The sequence below is a fragment of the Microtus oregoni genome, unplaced genomic scaffold, assembly GCF_018167655.1.
Source record: "Microtus oregoni isolate MIOR12 unplaced genomic scaffold, Mior012 000036F_ref0000092, whole genome shotgun sequence".
NCBI classification, from domain to species: Eukaryota; Metazoa; Chordata; class Mammalia; order Rodentia; family Cricetidae; genus Microtus; species Microtus oregoni.
In genome coordinates, this window is record NW_024543095.1 from 1939637 (window position 1) to 1959567 (window position 19931).

Sequence of the window (19931 nt, forward strand, 5' to 3'; positions counted from 1 at the left end):
CCTAAGATCACTGCACCCTTGAGCTTAACTTTTCTGAAAGACAAGCGCATCAATTCCCTCTCGCTGTCCATTCTGACAGAATGTCAGTCAGACTCCTACACTTCCTCCACGCAGGGCCAGCACACGCTTGCCTGAGGCTGCCCCTGACTGAAACGGTAACCCAGTACATCAGAAGAGAGCAGCAAGTCAGATTTGTAGAGCCTATGGTGGAAGGCACGGAGGCTTCTGATGTCTGCTGACCGTTCTTCTTCGCTCTCTCGCTGTCCTCTGGCTTGTCCCAGAGGCAGACTAAGTAGAAAGGAAGAGAGAGAATACCAGGGCAGAACGCCTGCAGCACTCAGCAGGCCTTCACTTGGTGTTGACGCCCTGCCTTTTCCCTAGTGCTTTAAAAAGTATTTAGAATGAACAAAACAAAAGCCTATCACACCTGACTGATGTCCGTTCCAAGGGGATTTTCAGATTTGGGCTCATGGAGAATCCAGTCATGCTGTGAAAGCAGTCATCGTGTTGTGGCTGCCGCATTTCTGCAGGGGAGCGTATGCATGGTCAGTGGCCTGCTACGGTGGGTCTCAGGAGAGGACCTTGGCATCTTTTCTGTGGCTGCTCAGGCAGTGAGAGGCAGGAGGCCGCAGGCCACCCCTACAGCACAAGCCCTTCCTTCACTCGTCAGTTGGGCAGTAACTGCTGCGCTCTTGCTGACCTCTGATGAGACAAGACAGAGAAGCGTCTGAGAAAAGTGGGGCCCTGTCAGCACACCTATCAAAAGGCAGTGAAGAGGGGAGCTAGAGATGTCCCCATGGCTGTGTGATTTAGTCAAAGGGCCTAGGTCTGACTCTCATACCTGTTAATCAGCCTCATGGGGAACTTCCCAAGTCCTTAGTAGTCCAGTCACTACACATCTGAACTACTCCAGAGCCAGGGCCTAGGGTTGCCAACCAAGATCAGCACTCTCTGGCACTGGGTTAGAGGCTGGCACATCTTCCTGACCTTACCATGACTATATGGCCTACTATCAGAATTGGATGTATAATTCTGAATTTGAATCTTATAGGGTTAAGAGAGAAGTAAATGTGAAGTCTGTTTAGATTTTTATCAGGACAACACACATACACACACACACACACACACACACAGAGAGAGAGAGAGAGAGAGAGAGAGAGAGAGAGAGAGAGTGAGTTAGTTGTGGGGCTTATAAAAGCAAACCCTCCGTTACCAGGATGGCTTGTTGGGGGCGAATGTGCCTTTCTGGGGGTTGGCACCGAGCCAAGGCCCCTGATGGCGAGGACCTTCTCCCTGCAGCTCTGATGTGCAAGTCGAGCCGCTTGTGGGAGCCCAGAGCTTGCCTCAACAGGATCACCTTGTGTTGACGTGGTTTATCCTCGTTCATTAAAGATAGGTGTAAGAGTAATGAGACCGCTCAAGAGTCTCATTTGGGGCAGCAACCTTCTGTTATCTCAAATGAAATCTTAAGTGAAGTTTCTATCAGAGAAGAACATTCATTCATTCCCAGCACATCTCCCACCCAATCACACAGCAGAAATAATGACCACGGGAGCTAGCCAAAATAAGTAAGTACCATTAAGACAAACTCCAACCCTGAACAATTCACAAACCAAAGAGGTAATCCTTAGATGTACCAAGACTGATTCTGTTCCTGCCGATCCTTTGTTTTCCTTAAGATCAAGACTGCCCACTCGCAAACAAAGGGAACGCTTTTGCTTGCAGGAAACACCTCTGAGAGTGGGAGAGTATTGCGTTCTGAAGGCTCAGAGAGACTGGCCAAGTTCTCTTCAAGCTTCTGCCGGTTTGACTGGCTTCTGACTTGGGAAGCTTTTGCTACAGGACACCGTTTTTGTTGTGTGCCAAATACCCACATATCTACTCACTAGACCGTGTAAATCACCCAGAGGCTTGCAAGGTAGATATTTTCCCATTTTAAAGATGAGGGAGCTCACACTCAGAGAATTTGGTAAATTGTCTGAGATCACCCTGGTTGTAAGTGGCGGAGCAGGGATCAAGCCCAGATCTGTCACATTCCAAAGACAGTATTTTTTCCAGTATACCGGCCTGTTCTCACATTCCTGAACCTTCCACCCTTTTTCACCCAATACTTGCTATATGCCAATAAAGGCAGTGAAGGTATGCAGGACTTTATTTCCACCCCTCAGGCTTGAGTTTCTCCAGATTTATAGTGTGGGGGAAGAGGCCCCGAAAGATCAGGTAATGTGCTAGTGCTGCTAAGGGAACCCAGGCTGCCCTCCAGAACACACTCCTTCAATGGGGCATCCCCTCCATTCAGAAAGCCCCTCCAGACAACTCGGAACTGAACTGACTTGTTAGTTCTCTGAAGTGTTCTCCATCCAGGAGGATTCGTACTGACCGAGCTGGCTACTGTCTCACTTACTGTAATAAGTATAATGGGAAACTTTCTCCACATAGAAAAATGTCCACAGTCCTGTGTTCTGTGTTCCAAGCGTCCCTCTACCCAGTGTTCTTGCCACCACACACCCCTGTAATACTTCTGCTGTGGTCCCCTGGTCCTCTCCTCCTCCACTCTAGCCATTCCCAGATCTTCCCTCTATTCGGCCTTCCTGCTCCTGTCCCTTCCTTCCCAGTGTGGTCCTCTCTAACACCCTGCTAGAAACCTGTCTTCCCAGCCGCCCCCCCTCGCCCCTGGGCAGCGCCTTTCTACCTGTGACACTGGTAGAACCACTTCTGCTGTCCCCACCACTCCTCCCAGCCTCAGGTGGTGGAAGTCACACCTGGAACAATGAGGAGGAAGACCCAGCTTAATCAGTATGGCTTCCCTCAGCTGCCTCAAGGGAGATGCTTGGGGAATGACCCTCACACTGGCTACCGTGTTGCCCTCTATATTATATAAAGGTTTTAACAGCATCACAGCAGGAGGCAGAGGTAGGTGGATCTCTGAGTTCAAGGCCAGCCTGGTCTACAGAGTTCCAAGACTGTCAGGGCTACACAAAAAAACCCTGCCTAGAAAACCAAAACAAAATCAAAGATTATTTTAGCTTGAGTAATTTTATTCTTTTCATAAATCCTCATTAGTCATCCTTCAAATTGGGGCCATCACAGTGTTTGTAAATTTGTATGTAGCTAGTTCAAGTTTTTAGGACTGTAATATAAGCTGACCAATGCCAGCCCCTCTTTCTCAAGCAGAAACACTGCATTAGTCCTCTTCCTTCTAATCATCTACATTTAGTACCTTGCCCATGAGTTCTTTTAAATTAAAAACTTATGATGTTTTAGAGACTTTGCCCAGCTTTTAAGTGCCAGGGATTTTTGCATTTGAATATATTTTAATTTATTTAAGGATTCTTTTAATCAAATGCTTCCCTAATTTAGCCAGCTTTCTTTTTTAATACTCCCAAGCCAGGAATTTGTTTATTGTGACTAAACTCTTTTTTAAATAGCACTTAAACCAGTACTAAATGCTATTTATGGCACTCTCCCTTGCTAGATTTCTTTCTGCATCTCAAAAGCATAGGCTTCCTTCTTCTATGTCTCGTGCAGTTCACATTTCCTCACTGTGGGGTTCTGTGCCAGTCAGTCACCAAGCGTACTATGACCACCTCTGAGTGGCCAGCCCTTAGTGGGGGCAACACGCAAGCAGCCCAGCTGAGAAGTGAAGTGTGCGGACCCAGAAGATGAAGGCAATGGGACTTGAGCTGTCTCTCAGGGTAGAAGCAGAAAGATGGTGGAAATGGGGGTGTCGGAGCATCAGGGAGCAGGAGAGTCAGACTTGAGCACACAGCCAACCTCTGCAAAGCGTGGACCCTCGGTTCTAGCATGGCGCCTGGATCAGGGAATATGGTCACTGAGGGAGGAGAAGGTTCCCTGCTCAGAACCCCTTAGTCCCAGCTTCAGCTGCTGCTGTTCTGTGACCCTCCTGAGAACCTGAGTGAGGGAGCCCTACTCGGGAGCTCAGGTTGGAAGCATGCCAAGGCCTAGAACCGAGACCATTTCTTGCCACCCTGAGCCTGGGTGAGAGTGAGACGAGAAAGACCCAGAAAGACAAGAGAGCCTGTGAGAGAAGAGCTACTTGGCCTGTGTTCTTCCCGGGGTCAGCATCTTCTTCCCTCAACTTTGCGTTGAGGTTCCATCTCTGCGTATTAAGGGCAGGGAAGTAGGGATAGAAACAAGACTGATGAAAAACAAATAAGTTAAGGCTTCTCTGGCAAAAGGTTAGAGACCTGGGATACCTCTGCAGCCATGCATGGGTGTCACTGGCTTCTCTTTCTATAGACTATCCCCAGACTCCAATTCTGATTCATTTTTACCCTTCTCCAACCAGCTCAAAGTCCATCCCCTCTGCAGAACTCTAACCTCAGGCGGAGATCCCCTCTCCTGCTCTGTGCGCCTCGTGTGAATTCAGGGGTTCCTTCCCTTCCTCAGATCTTCTTTGCAGAGCCTGGGCATGTCCATGGCACCCTCATTCTTTCTGTAGTCTACCAGCTTCGGGTTTGTTTTATTTCCTGAAAACTGTTGAGCTTCCCTAACCCTTTGGCTTATAGAAACCTACTTGTACACTTTAAAGAGTAGTAAAACCTGGCAGGAGCCATGCCAGCAGCTTTGAAGCCCTGTGTTGCCTCTCCCGGCAACAGCTGCTAACCTGAACTTTGTATTAACTGTTCCTGTAGTTACCATATCAACTTCGTATCCATAAGCACTGTAATGCTCATATAAACACAATATGCATCATATCACTTTTTTACAGATTTTGAACTTCACATAAATGGAAGTATACTGATTTCTGCCTCTGTGAATGTTGACATCCTAGCCCACGGTGCAGATCAGTGACAGGACATGCATATCATGAATAAGGTCCTGGGCTCAATCCCCAGCACCAAGAAAAAAAAAAGTGAATTTCTTGCTCCTTAAAGCTTTGAAAAATTATTATCTAAAGCACTAACAATTATATGAAGAGTATAGAACATATATACCCATGTACTGTCTTTGTCAAATATTGATATATTGCTGTAATTGCTTCTGAATTTTTAAAGAAATAGCACAATGATTGTCCCCCATCATCCCACCTCTCTCACGTCTCCTTAACTCCCCACAGTAATCACTGCCCTGAACCTAGTGCTTGTCTGTTTTGTTCATATTCGTGTGCTTTACTACATAGACACAAGCAGTATGTAATCATGCGTGCATGTTTTGAATTTTAGAAGTCTGTATTAATGTATTCATTTTAGCTTGCTTTGTTTACTGAATAGTGTCTTTGAACGTTGTGCATGTTTGCATCTGAAGCCCTAGTTCACTCCTTTTAAACTGTTGTGCGGTACCCTATGGGAAGATCACACCACTGTATATTTACCCGGTCTTCTGTTGGTCTCCATTTAAGGTAGCACCGTCATCATCAATGATGCTGTAACAGGGAGACACCTATTAGATTCTGATGCTTGCGTGGCAGTGTCTTGGGTGAACTGCGGAGCTGTGGTATATGTGCGTCTTCTCTTTAGTTCCAGCAGAGGCTTTCTATTCCAGCATTTTACCGAATGGACACTTGGTGTTGCATGCCTTGGGCAATCCCTGGGTTGCTGACTTTATGTGAACCCAGTAGTTCCTTTCATTCAGCGAGCAAGTACTGAGTACCTCTCATCTGCCACACACCTGTGATAAGTGCTAAGAACACAAAATAACTAATCCTCGGTCCCTGTCCTAAGAGATCTTTCAGACATCTGTAGTAATTTCTGCCTGAGGGGACATAAAAATGTCTACAGTGGCAAGTTCCATAGTGGTGTCATTGTTGACTTAGAGTTGGAAATTTCTGTTCTTGTGGGAAGAAAAGTTCAGTATTGATAGATCCACTCTAAGTTTGCTTAAGTGGGCAGGTGAGAGGACCTTGGTTCTTTGTGGCTAGCTATTTGGGTAGACAGCAGTAGAGTCTCAGTGATGGGTATTAGCTCCTTCTTACTCTTTGAAAGCAAACACATGTACAGGATGAAATAATTGATCCTGGGACTGAGTTGGCTTTAGGAAAGTGTTGGCTAGAAAATAGAATGATAAATGAAGGAGAGAATCTGTAGTAATGGGTGGATATTGGGCCACAACAGTGGCCCTGGAAACCTCAATGTGCCACATTGCTCTTTACATTGGTTTTGGGAGTATGGACCTCTAGGTAGCAGACTTACTGTTGGGAAATAGTAAGTAAGGTCTTCCTTAACTCTTGAGACATCTTGTTTAATGTTCTTTAGAGTGTTCCATGATAGCAAAACTAAATTCATCTCAGTATATTTATTGAGAATGTGAAAATGTTTAAAAAGTTTATTACTCTTATTTAGCAAATGAGAAGTGGTGAAATATTTTGCCTGTGACATCACTAATAAATTGTGGGTCATTTTTGTCTGATAGCAAGGGAGTATAATTTTGTCTCCTTTCAGAACAGGATATGTAGCAAATCTTAGCAAGCTTTGTGCTTCAGTTTGGTGATATTCAAACCACAAAGTAGCCTGTTTACACCATCAAATCACACACACACACACACACACACACACACACACACACACACACACACACTGGACACTTAAAACCAGTAAAAGTACAACTTGTTTAACAAAATCTAGCTAATAATTTTCCCTTGTTACTTAACAGGGTAATGACCAGGGAAGACACCTTAAAGAGGGCTACTTCTGAATTGGAAAACTTTACTTTTGTTTGTGGTTAGATCATAGCTTTTCAGTGGTTGGAGTGCATGTGTCTTAAAGGTTTCATATTTGTTAAGATGATGGAGGTAGATGGTAACTACATGGCAGTCTTGCCATATTGGCTGGAGAAGAGCCTGAGAATGAGATGTGTGTGAACTTCTCTCAGGAGTCAACTTCAGACCCCGCGTGATGGCATACTCTTGTATGCCTAGAGGCAAGAGGACTGTTGCAAGTTCAAGGTCAGCCTGGGCTACACGGCCAGTTCTAGGCCAGCCAGGACTGCACAGTGGGACTGTCGTCATTGGAGGGTTAGCACAGAGTTAAAACTATCTCATAAAGCCACTCAAGTAACTGAGAACCCAGCCCTGGGAGCCCAACCCTAACCACCAGTAACTGGGACTGGGAGGGTCTTCCCTACTAACCGAGAACATGGGGGCAGGCAGAGGAATATATAGCTAGTAGGGCTGAAGAAATGAAGTAATGGCTTGTGGATAATGGTGAAAATATTTGATGATGTGACTCCGGGGAAGCAATTATGGTTAACCCCTCATTTGTTTGGCATTTTCAAGGATTGAACTGTCCCACAAAACCAAATTTTCCAGACAGCTAAAACTTTCCTATTTATGTCTCTTGAATGTTTTTAACCATGCTTATTGGAGATGTTTCTGAAGTAGATTATTCCATTTTCCTTCCTTCTTAAACTGAGAAACTATAAGAAATATTGTTTCCTTGGATACCTTTGACTCTAAACACGAGAAAACCTGATCTAGTGAGGTCAAAATAGTGAAGACTTGTAATTGCCTCAGAAAACAAGAAAACCCAGAGATGATAAAGTCAGTCGCTCAACGATACCAAGCTAACCTCCTCACAGACACTAGCTGGGGGCCACAGCTCCAAGACTCGGGACTTCACGTGGTAAATCAAAGACTAGAATGAAATGGGGGCTTCTGCCTCCACATGTCTCTAACCAGAGAGGAAAATATTTCTCAGAAAAGCCGTTGCCAATTTCCCGTCAGATCCCACTGGCAACAGTGAGTCAGATTTCCATGCTTTGGGGGAGTGAGTACAGCTCACTTGTAGAGTGCTTGTCTAACTTGTGTGAGGCCCGGGTTCTAATCCATAGTGCCACCCACAGCAGTCACATGCCTTGGCTTCTGGGAGTCTAAGAGAATCAAGCACTTACAAACTGGGAAGAGAAGGGAGCTCTGCTCATGGGAGAAAAAAGATAAAGGCTGTGAGGTAGCAATTAAGGGTGGTTACATCTTCATCAAGATTCGGGGTGAGGGGGGTCCCTGACTGTAGTAGTCTGAGGGTGACTTGAATGTCGCAGCATTCTGTGCTCCTACACTAAGTGGCCTCAGACTAGGATTTTCCCCTGCTGTTTTCATTTATTATTTTTTCTACTGTCCTTCCCCAAGCCAGACTGCTAATCATCAATACCTGCTACTAAAGCACTTTTGTCATTAGCTTGCTGTGATTATGATATTTTCTTTTATTTCTGAGGATGAAAAATCCTATAACCAAAGTTGTTAGAACTCTGCCTAAAATACTGAGAGTCAGTCAGGCTGCCCTGTGTATTCAGTGCATGGGGTAGAGTTTCTCTTGGCTGTTCTAGGGCCATTTTTCCATGGTTGGTAGATTTGAAGAAATGAGAGCTTCCTGTTGAGCTTTGTATCTGAGATACCCTTTTCCTGGAGTCTTATTATAGTGAAATGATGAGCATTTGGGAACAAGCAAGCCGGGCTCCCAAGGAAGGCGAGCACAGCTACACACTGCACCTTACAGCGGTGTAGAGAGAGGCAGCGTGCTTTATCTGCATTCAGATTCCTTTCATGCTGCCCACAGGCTGCTCCTGAACTACAGCTAACTCCGTGGCAGTGACCACTAGGGCCCATCATGCAGCAGCTATCTAGAGCATGGCTTCATTGTTCCTGTCTTCTCTCAGGTGGCCAAAGCCTCGTGAACTAGACCCAAGAAAGACCCAGCTTGTGTGGAAGTGTTCTGTATGACTTATCTGAACAAGCTCCTAAAGAAAGAACCTTAAGAGCTATTCAGGTAGACTGAGCCAGTGAAGGCCATCCCTTCTATTCTCAGACAGCTGGTGAAAGCGCACCGGAAGAAGGAAGCAGGGAGCCGCTGTCAGAGTAGGATTCACAGAAACTTTTCAGACTTGAACGTTGGCTACAACGGCACTGTTACACAAATCTCCACAGAGAAAAAAACATGTAATACATGCTTCAGGGGCTCGTGGGTGTACACCAGCATGTAGCTTTCTGATATTTAAATGAAAACAAAAATTAGTATCTCACTTCACGAGTGAGCAGATATTCACAGGTTTATTGTTTCTGCTGCTAATGGGCATCTGAGTTAAAGAAGATGGTTCAAAACTAGGTGAACAAGTATTTCTCAACATATCAAATACTAATTCCAGTGATCCTTTTCTTCTACAAAACAAAATAATGGAAAAAATAGAAAGCATTCCAGCCAGATGCAGTGATCCTTGCCTGGAGTCCTGAATACTTTGGAATCTGGGGCCAAAAGATGGTATAAGCCCAGGAATTTGGCACCAGCCAAAGCGCTATGCCTGGTCCTGGAAACTTTTCTCTTTATGGGAAACTGGAGAATGGCTCAGTCTGTAAAGTGCTCACAAGAAGACCTAAGTTTGAGCTATAGGAAAGCCGAGCGTGATGGCATGTGCTTATGATCTCAGCACTGGGGAAGCAGAGCCCCAAGGATGCTCGGGGCCTACCAGCCAGCTAGTCCACTTGCTGAGTTCCAGACCACTTGAGATACCCTTTCTCAAAAGAGGTGGATGGTGTTCCTAAGGATGACACCTTGAAGCACTGATATACCCCCCCACACACAATTCTTTGTTTTTAGAAAAATGTATTCTAAAGCCCCCAAAAGCCAGTAGCTTGAACATCACATAGCCTGTAGTAGTGTCTATACTACTGTTGATACTAAGTGATGGCTGTTTGTAAATGCTTGCATTGAGTTCTACTACTTGCAATTACTATTTTTATAGGTAGGCTAGCATATTAAATACTTTTCTGTTATTAATGATTGCTTTGGAGCTTAATCTGAGTGTTGTTTTCTAGCTGAAAACTCTAATGTAATACAGCAACTACAACTGAAATCAAAGGGATATATACATGATCAGGCCATTGTTTCTAAAAACTTAGAGGGAATTAAATGAGTATCAGAGGATATAAAAAGGTTAGAAAGCAGCATTTGTTCAGAGTAGCTGGAGATGTTACAGACCAAGCTTTGTTATATGAAAGAAGCCAAAGGAATTTTCTGAATTGAGTTATTTGTATTCTGATTGCTCTTTTCATACTTTCATTGTTCTGTGTGTTATAAGCTCTGCTTTGGCAAAAATAGACATGTATGGAGGCTGTCTTATTGTGACACAGAGAAGTGTGACTAAAAAGTGGACATTCTCAGTCTTGCCCCTTTTCTTCGGTGGTGATGTGAGTCACCAGTAGAAACTCCCTGTGTCCTGAGTCAGGCAGCCTCAGAGCCCAGAGCACTCAGAAGTCTGAGAGAGCCTACCCATGGCAAGGGTTTTGTTGTTGTTGTTGTTGCTGCTGCTGCTGCTGCTGCTATTGTTGTTGGGTTTTTTTGTTTTGTTTTTTTAGCCTTACTGTGAACCTAACTTTTCCTTCAAGAAGTCACATATGGGGAAAGCACTTGACCAGGTTCAGCATTGCTATCGCCGAGGGAGTGATAAATTCCACACTGTCCAGTATATGTTCCTTTAATATATGTATTTTGTACAGCTAAAGTTGTCATCCTTATTTATTTTTTACAGTGCAGGCTTGGGCTTACTAAATTGTAATCGCAACACAGTTATAAGCAGCTTACATGAGTATTCTTCAGTGCAGGGGAAGCAGTTCGCACAGTAGGGGCCATGGCTCTAGGCCTGTCTTCCTGTTGCTGCCTGTCTCTGAGAAAGTCGATAAACTCCATGCACTTTCTAGTTTACTCATTTGTTAACATTAACGTCCCCTTCATGAAGTTTTATGTAATGGAGTATCTAAAACTTACTCAGAAAAGCCAGAAAATTCTATACATACTGTTATGGCATTTGTCAGTGTGCCTCTTCTTTGTCCTAGAAATGGTAGCATTTACACAAACATTGTCTGCCTCAAAGGATGTTGCAGAAGTCTGTTTCTGGGGATGGTTTGCCTCCAGTAAAACTAAAAAGTGATTTTATTTTTAAAAATTAACTTACCCCCCCCCCCGCCACCAAAAAATGCTAAAGCGTGTACTACTCACACGCCGGGAGGTGTAGACTGAGCCCTGCTGCTCCAGCAGGCAGTCTGCGTGCAGATTGGCCCCTGTTATGGCCCATTAAGGAGCTCCCTCTGATTTAGGAGATATAAATATATGTGGTAACATGTGGGAAAATGGAAAATGCTGAGTATGGAGATTCACTGCTTGATTGGAAGCAGAATGATAATTTTATTTTTCTGGTTGTCTAGTTGGCGAATCCTATAAAGTACAGAGATTACTAAATGCCTTCTTTGTCCCTTTTCCAAGTTTGTTCTTGAAAACCACCTTCCATCCTGCCCCCCTCCAACAAATTACAGATGAGGAAGGCACTGTCCCACCCTTGAAGAGCTATGGCATAATTGAAACTTAGCGCAGCTATGGGCTGGCTCTGCAGTGGCTATTGGGCAAGGCCAGAACCTAGGACATCAGACTGTGGGATGTACGTCATCCTGGCTGACTCTTCCATGTGCATTCTATGATGGGCTTTCAGTGCGTTCACAGATGTTTCAGGGTGATGACACTGGACTTCATACATGATCTACCTCCAACTAAATTTTACACTCCTGGAGACAGAGTCCTAGATTCCTTGGTCCCTCACTCCACAGCTTTGATCTCAAGCAATATTGTTGTTCCAAGCTTCATGTTCCCAACATTCTGACTTAGCCAAAAAGGTGTCTCAACTTTTAACTGTCTTTCTTTCCCTTTTTCTGCATTTCCAGTTGACCTGCCCCTGTTTTTTCCGCGCGATCAGCCGACTCTCACGTTTCAGTCCGTCTATCATTTTACCAACAGTGGACAACTTTACTCCCAAGCACAAAAGAATTACCCCTACAGCCCCAGATGGGATGGAAATGAAATGGCCAAGAGAGCAAAGTAAGTGGACCCGTTGTGATTTCCTTGGAGAAGAACAGTGTGTGTATCCAGTCCAGGGGTCAGCTAGCCACTGCTCAGTAGGCTAAATCCTGCCCTGGGCTTATTTTTTCAAGTGTTATGAAAACGGCTGTCTTCATGCCATGAGGCAGAGTTAGTGGTCACAACAGAATACCAGAAGTCAGTTATCTCCAGTTTAGACTTAAACAGCAGTCCCTCTGTCATCTCTCACAGGGAAGCTGACATGGATCTCATGTCCCCTCGTCCTCTCTCTGTTGAACTCTAGGACTGGCTATGAGTGGCATTTTTGGTAAAGGGATTGTAGGATATATAAGAACTCTACCTTTCTATTCAGATTAGAGAACTACTAAATAGCAAGTTGAGTTGTAGGTAAATAATCTCAATAATAAAAATGCTGGCAGCTACTTGTATATATGTAAAATGGGAGATTTCAAATGTTGATAAACAGACTTTCTATTGAGTGATCGGTATGTAGATTCAGTAGCTACTTTTTCATGGGAGGCTGCAACTCTTGAATTTTGTTACGCTTCTCATGTGTGTTGCATGGGTGTGTCTTGGTTACATGCTCCTTAGATCTATCTACATAACACCGCTATGGAAGTAGTGGCTTTAATGGAGGCGCTGTGAATGCAGTGGCTCAGTGAGCTTGAAGTCAGCAGGCCTTCTCAGTTGAATGTGGATGGCTGTCACTTCAGTCGAGTTGGTACAGAAACAGGCTGACTGCTCTTGGTAGATAAGACTTCATTGTCTAGAACAACAGTCTGTAGATTATTGCCTCCTATACTGGAGCAACAGTGGATTGAAATGGTAGTTTCCAAAACTAAATCCTGGTACGGTATGTGGTTATGCCTTTATCACTCGGGACAGCCGCATGTGCACGCCTGTGATCCCGACTAAGGATGTGCAGAGCCAAAGAATCATGGACATGAAAGCCATCTAGTAAGTGTCTCCCTCACTGCTCATCCAGTACTTATTGTACCATGATCCAGGCACTGTGTGAGCATTGAGGATGGCATGATAAACAAACTGGAAAGTGTCCATGGCCTCATGCAGCCCAGCAAGGAGATGAATCATAGCAGATGTCTGACAGCTTCAGAGTACCTGCTAACAAAGGCTGGCCCTCCAGGCCTAGAAACTTGCTGATTATTAAGACTCCTTGTTCTTGCCTTCCATTTCCTGATACGTATTTCCTTCCCAGGGAACCCTTCCCTCATCTCCCATCGTCTCTATATACAGAACCTTCATGTATGGTCGGCTCAGAGTTTGACAATAGAGTGCCCCTTTTCCAGCACTCCAAACACCCAGAATTCCTGTGTGAGCCCAGAGTTGTAATCTGAAACTTGTGTGCCCTTCTCCCTGTATTTTCCCATTATATCCAGAACACTGGTCTGAAATTCTATTTAAGGGGTAAACAAACATATGCAAATGTAACTAGTAACAGCTATTAAGACCTGTGCTGAAACGCAGTGGAACAAAGCAGACATAAAGCAGAGTTTCTGTTTGAAGTCTTGCGTTGTTTAGTTGTCTGAACTTTCCCTGTGTATACACAGGATCTGCCCTTAGAAGATGGGCCATTATTTGTGGTATGACTCCAGAGTCTGAACCAGACATGTCTTTGTGGTTTCCATGGCAAAGCTGTCGTGGTGTGCGTGTGTGTACTTCTTAAGCAGGCATTTTAGCATGTATGAATTGAGTCTTTAAGGAGCTGCAGACCACGAGCCTGTGATTTCAGTGTAGGAATATCCTAAGTGAAGCCTGTTTGTCTTAACAGATTAGTTCAGACTTTTAAGACACATTTGCTTTATGTTAGCACCAGTCTAAAGAAAACATTTGAAGTCGTGTTAAAGGAATCTGCCTTCTCCTTCAGTGAAGATGAATCCATTTTAGATGCAATAAGAGAGACGGCCAACAGCTTGTGTTAGCTAGAAGAAATCATTTAAAGGCCCCATTCATTCTTTAACCGAACAATTGCACAGGACTGCGTCAAAGGCCAGGTGATGGGTAGACATAAGCAGGAATTGTCTTGTAGTCCTGTCTGGAAACTGGTGGAAGGCATGGAGGGAAATGTCAAACAAAAGAAAGGTCGGCTGAAACATTCCTTGCATGCCCCGTGTCTGTATCCTGTGAAGATACTGTACACAGTACGTAAAAGACTATAATTCACTTGGGGAGCTCTGCCCACGACATAAACACTCTCATGTTTAGAACGGCCCCAAAGCCCTTTGAGTGGAATCAGCTGTTTATCCTGTCTGTTAAGAGCACAGTTCTGAGCATTGCATTAAGAAAGGACGGATACTTCCTGGCACTGAGAAGCCAGGGCTTTTCCTACCACAGTGCTTCTTGCTGAAGTCCATCCAGCCAGTTCTGCCCTTAACAAGTACAATACCCCAAAGTGAGTAGGCTCTGGGTTATGCATGCCCCAGTTCCAACCACAGAGTTTAATCCTATAAGCCCCGTAGCCTTGGGTAGACTGCATACTCTCTCTGAACTCCATCTTTTAAGACAGGGTTGTACTCCCTGCTGCTAAGTGGACTCGCGAAGAAGGGGCGATCAGTGAGATACAGTGAGCAGTGGAAGTTCCCTTCTGCTCCGTACCTAGTCCCTGTGTTCCCAGCTCCGATCCCCCATCCTCCCGCCTTTCCCCTGTGGGTTCCTCATACAATCCAGGCAGCCCTTTGCCACCTTCTTCCCAGTTCTGTGCTCTGCTCACATGTTTTCCCAGAATCTCTTTTGTGCTATATTTAGTTTTCAGATCTTTATATATGTCTCTTTTCTTAACCAAATGGTGAGATCTTTAAAGGCAAAAGCTTGCCATAATTATCTTTTTTATTGTAGTATAATTTACAACACCGTGGACAGCTTTTTACATAAAGACTGTCTCCATCTTACAGTGACTCAGCTTATAATTTTTGAACTGTGTAGTCGTCTGAAAGCAATATGCATTCAGTAGATTCCATATTTGAATTTGAACTGTGAGTACAGTGCTCTATGCTGTTCCAGAAAGCAGTGGCAAACCACAGCTCCTAGGGAGGAAAACAGTAGTCTATGGAGTGCTATTTTACTTATGTCTTCTTAATATATTAGTCCTCCTGCCATTGTGGAATGTCTGTATCTGGCAAGACTTTTGGAATCGAAGTCTTCGTCAATGTTGAAATGGTTGTACCAGATTTTTTTTTACATATTTTTATGCTGCCTTTCTTCATCCTTTTTGTTTTATTTCATCTCTATCTATCTGTATGTCCTGAAACCTTTTATAAATTTTAATTTTTTTTAAATCTAGCCTGATGGTCTGTGTCCTTTAATAGAATTATTTGGTTTGTATATACTTAATATAACAAATGAGCTCATTAAGTTTAAGTCCTACATCTTGCTATATAGTTTTTTTAATTTTTATTTTCTCTGTTCTTAGTTCCTTTGTTTTTCTCTTCTTGTGTTCTTTTGGTATGTTGAAGTATCTTTTCTTTTCTCTTTCTCTCACTTATACCTTTTACTGGTTTCTTGACTCTTATTTCTTCATATATTTTGGATAAATATGCAGTAAATATAACCTTTACCTTGACACATGAATTAATAATACCTATTATTAATTAATATTACAAGTGCTTCATACCTAACATAAAAGCCTAAACCTAAGACAAGGTAAATCTCTTTATACCCTCAGCTAGCCTCTGTGCTATGATATCTATATGTTCTGGTTTTGCATGTGAATTCCACAATAAATTGACTTTTAACAGTCAACTTGCTTTAACTTTTTTTTTCTAACCAAAGGAAAACTGCAGTCCATTTCCTTCTGGTGTCTTTAGATAAGGTGGTAGGGAATCATTTCCTTGCCAAAGGGAGGGGAATTTTTTTTTTTATAGGACCTCATTGTCTAGCCTTAACTGTCCTGGAACTCTCTATGTAGCCCAGGCTGACCTCAAACTCAGAGATTCACCAGCCACTGTCCCCCTTTGCTGGGGTTAGAGGAGTGAGTCTCTATACCCAGGAGAAATTTTTATTTTTAAAATCCTTTTCAGGACAAACCATCAGAGAGGTCATATCCAACGTATAGGCCAAGAACATTGAGACTTGCAGTCATTAACGAAAGAAAAGCCCTCCCACGTGACATTCAGGTGCCTCTGCGTTCCTTGTAGACAGACGGCACCAGTGGCAGGGTATTCTCTCTTTTACAGGATCTCCACTGCGGCAGCCCTGCAGAAGCTCTTAAGTCCTTGCATGTAGATAAAGAAGAATTCTCAAGGATACATAGCTAGCTTCTTGTACAGAAAGGACTCAGTTCCTTGAGCTCTGGCCTCACTATATGTTCACAGACAGATGGACGGGGGGTCCCCGCTCCCTGCACCCCTGGCCTAAGTCCCCTTCCAAGGGCACCGACCCTGAAGTTCTGGCAACTGGTTTAAGCCTGTGTCTGCCATTCATTGACTCTGCAACTTTGGGGATATGCATAATCCTCCCGAGTCTGTCTCCTTGTCTAATAACTTGTCAGAGGGTCGCTGCTTGTTACATAGGGCTTATGGTTCTCTGCATTGCAGTCTAACAGTAAACGACGGTAATCGAAAAGCACCACAGGGTTTTCCTCTGCACGGGTCCAGAAGCTGCAATTAAGACTTAGGCTAATACTTTCCTAAGTTGATTCGGGATGTTGGCAGAGTTCTGTTCCCTGGGTTAATTGGACTTAGATCCCTGTGTCCTTAGTAGATATCACCTGGAGATCACTCTTCGTAACTAGAAGCTGGCTGGCTTCATTCCCTGCCTTGTAGCCCCTCCATCTTTAAGCCTGCCACAGTACATCAACTCCTCCTTGTATTTCCAGTCTCTAACTTGTGTCCCCAACTTGTCAGTTAATAACCCTTTCATAAGTTCATCTGTACCGTAAAAGAAAACCTAATTGCTGGAGTGAAGCTAATTGTTTTCAATATCTCAGGTGTTACAGGGAGCATAGAATCTTAGAATTCTACCTGCTGTTTGAGGTAATGTACTGATGTCTGTCGGTGCCCGGCATGTGGTGAGCATGAACTAGGTGGCAACTATCAGTGCACTTCCTTACAGAGAAAAGGAGGTTTTTAATATTAAAAGGTAATAGCATCAACACTGAGGCACACCACAGCCAAAAGCTCCAAACCCCAGCGACCGACCTGACCAGAGACTGTACATCTTAGGCTCCGGGCTCCTAAGGTTTTATATCTAACCCTTTATTTGCTTAATCTGTATAAAAAATAACCACTTTAAAAGGCAAAAACCAAAAGCAAAATAAATTACCTTAATATTGTGTAGGTAACTTATACCTGTCTAGAAGGAAGGAGTGGGCAACCTTTTCATAGTACTGTCTGCTCAGTGAGATCTACATATAGATGGCGTGATTGTTCATGAACTCCATTGTGTGCACCATTGTTGATCCTAGCAGAAGCCTGAGTAAGATCTTAGAATAGAGCTGAACCCCCAAAGCACCTACTTCAATGTTTGTCACATAAAATCCATAACATGAAGGAATCACTAAAGATAGTTCAAAAATAACTCCTTAGACAGCACACAGGAATAACTCATCATGAGCCTCCCCAAACCATTTTCCATTTCCCCTCTTGCCTCAAGGTCAGGAAGATTTTTACCTTCTCAGAGCAGCTCATGGCTTCCCATAGCTTGTCTTTTACTGTGCATTCTCTTACCATTTCTAGTCAGTTGTCTGTGCAGAGTAGCTTTGTCTTTAGCAAATCTTTCTTCAATTCTATATTAGAGATGATCATTCCAATGACTTTTCACTGTTGCTGCTTTAATATTCTTGAATATACTGTGGGTTGTTTGGTTGGGGCTTTTTTTTTTCTTCAAAGTTCTTATTACCAAATACTCTGATCCAATCTCATGCATTAGTCCTTTAACTAAGACATCTAAATATAGATCACCTTCTCTTGATTCAAGAGATAGAAATGGATGTAGCATCAGAATTTCCACCCCCATCTCCATGGCCCCTGAAGTTATTCTGGGGCCCCTGGGACTCTGGACTATAGTATGGAAATCCTAGTTCCAATTGGGTTCTCACAGCTGGTGATGGGGAGGCCTGTGGCCTGAGACTCCTTGGAGGCCAGAGCATGGCATCCAAGCGGTTCCAGTGTGAGCTCATTTTTGTGTTTGTTTCCCCAGGAGTCAGCCAGTCCTCTTGGCTCTCTGTTGGTAGCTTCTGGGGCACCTGCCGATGCCATGTTTCTATTGAGCTTGCGCTGTAGTCACCCTGTCCCCACCATCACCATGCCTGGTGAACTGACAGCTTGGGAACCCACTAGCTCTGTGCTTCTCATCCTTCTCAGACACACTTGACTCAGCTCTAGGGAAAACCCTGGTGGGGACCAGATAACTGTCTTCAGGCCCATGACTTACTTCATCCTATCCCGTCCCTTCATGTCTGTGTTCTTGGAACTCCCACCAGACATCTAAGGATACAGAGTCAATCAGGAAGGTAGGAGATGTGACAGGTTTTGTTCAGTCACATCCCAAGTCCCTGGACAAAGGAGACAAAGGGAAAGAGGGGGTAAGAGGAATCATTGGCTGAAGGCAGAGCAGTCCAGGCTAGACTCCAAGGAAGCTCTGTCCCCTGGGTCCATGGGGGTCAGACCTTGGGACAAGCATGCCACTCAGCTGCTCAAGTGATTCATGGACTTTCTTCTTTGTCTCTTGCTGGGCCCCTTGTCTTAGGACCAGTTCCCTTTAAAAACTCCCAACCTTATCTCAACTGAACTCCCCTTGAGAGAGCAGAGGGAATTTTCCAAGTCTTGGGCTGTATGAGCGAGCACCCTGAGAGGACAGTATAGGACCCACACTAGTGAGCTGACAGACCTTTGGAAAGCTGTAGGCACCGAGGCCTGCCATCCCTGCTGGCCTGCGTTTCTCTGGGACCAAGTTCCTGCACCCCTCCGAGCTTTCCCTTCCAGGGTTTAGAAATTTAGAAACTGTGGAGAGAAAAGCAAGATAAACAGCATGGAATGAAGAGCTCTTCAAAGAGTCAATTTGCAGAGTATCTTCAAGGGACATGGTTTGTTTTTCCTGACAGAAGAGGGAGCAACAGAGATGGGAGGGATCCAGTTCTGCCTGACAACAGGCATCCTCTCCAAATTGCGTAGGTCAGAGAGAGCGTGTTATTTATTAGCGCCTGACATCTGTTGCTGTGATATGATAAGCTCCATTAAAAAGCCTGGCCATCAGTCAGTGCTTATACAACTTCATCCCAGAGCTGGCCTCTGGCGTCCTGGGGGCCTGCACAGCCCTGACTGTACCAGGCACCAACATTTGCAGCCCCACCTTGCCTCCCCTCTCCCTGGGAAAGCCAAGCAGAGCAAATCCCCTCAGCAGGACCCTTTGGCCCATCTTTTCTCAGACCTTCTTGCTGCTCCACTGACGCTGGTTCTGAGCTCTCTGTCCACTCTGCTCTTAAGTTCCGACCTCAGTTGCACAAGTCAAAAGAAGCTGGCCTAAGTTGGGCTTCTCAGGGGAGAGCTGGGGGTGGAAGAACTGGGAGATCGCCACATCTTTGCTGGGGAAAGTCACTTGTTACTCCATTGCGAGGATACTGAGTACTCAGGCATGAGTTCTAATTATACCACCCCCTGCCATGGGGAAAGTGTTTCTATCAGTAGGTAAAGTTGCCTGATTATTTGTGAGTTATAGTCAAGTATTTTCTTACTTGGAGAACTGTGCAGAAAGGAAAAGGTGGAGAGGTTCTAGTTTGAGGTTTTTTAAGAACACACTGAAGAGGAATGTATTAATTAACAAATATTAATAGGATCAGAGTTCCCTTTGAACCTCTGGAAGAAAACATGAACAAGAAATGCAAAGAAAAATGTCTGTGAGCTAGGAGACCTGGCTCTCATCCAGGCACCGCTCTTAATTTCCTGTGCAATCTTGGGAAGGGCATATCATTTTTCTGGGCCTTGATACCCTCATCTGAAAACATCAGGCAAGTACCTACCTGCTACCACTGACCTCTGACAGATTTGTGGGAATTTGAAGTGAAAAGTATGTTTAAGATAGCTTGCCATAGTTTTTTTATCCGTATTGAAAAACATCCATCCCTGTTACGAGAGGTCAGACACAAATTGAAATCTTACTAAACAG

General features: G+C 44.3%; 1 protein-coding gene across 2 annotated transcripts in view; it reads left to right on the top strand.

Annotated features, from left to right (window-relative positions):
• Positions 1-19931, top strand: part of Babam2 (BRISC and BRCA1 A complex member 2) — a 383311-nt gene that overhangs the window by 343239 nt on the left and 20141 nt on the right. For both annotated transcript variants that reach the window (XM_041631115.1, XM_041631116.1), the window contains exon 11: positions 11660-11813. In XM_041631115.1, coding sequence (XP_041487049.1) covers positions 11660-11813 — 154 coding nt within the window. The remainder of the gene's footprint in view (positions 1-11659; positions 11814-19931) is intronic.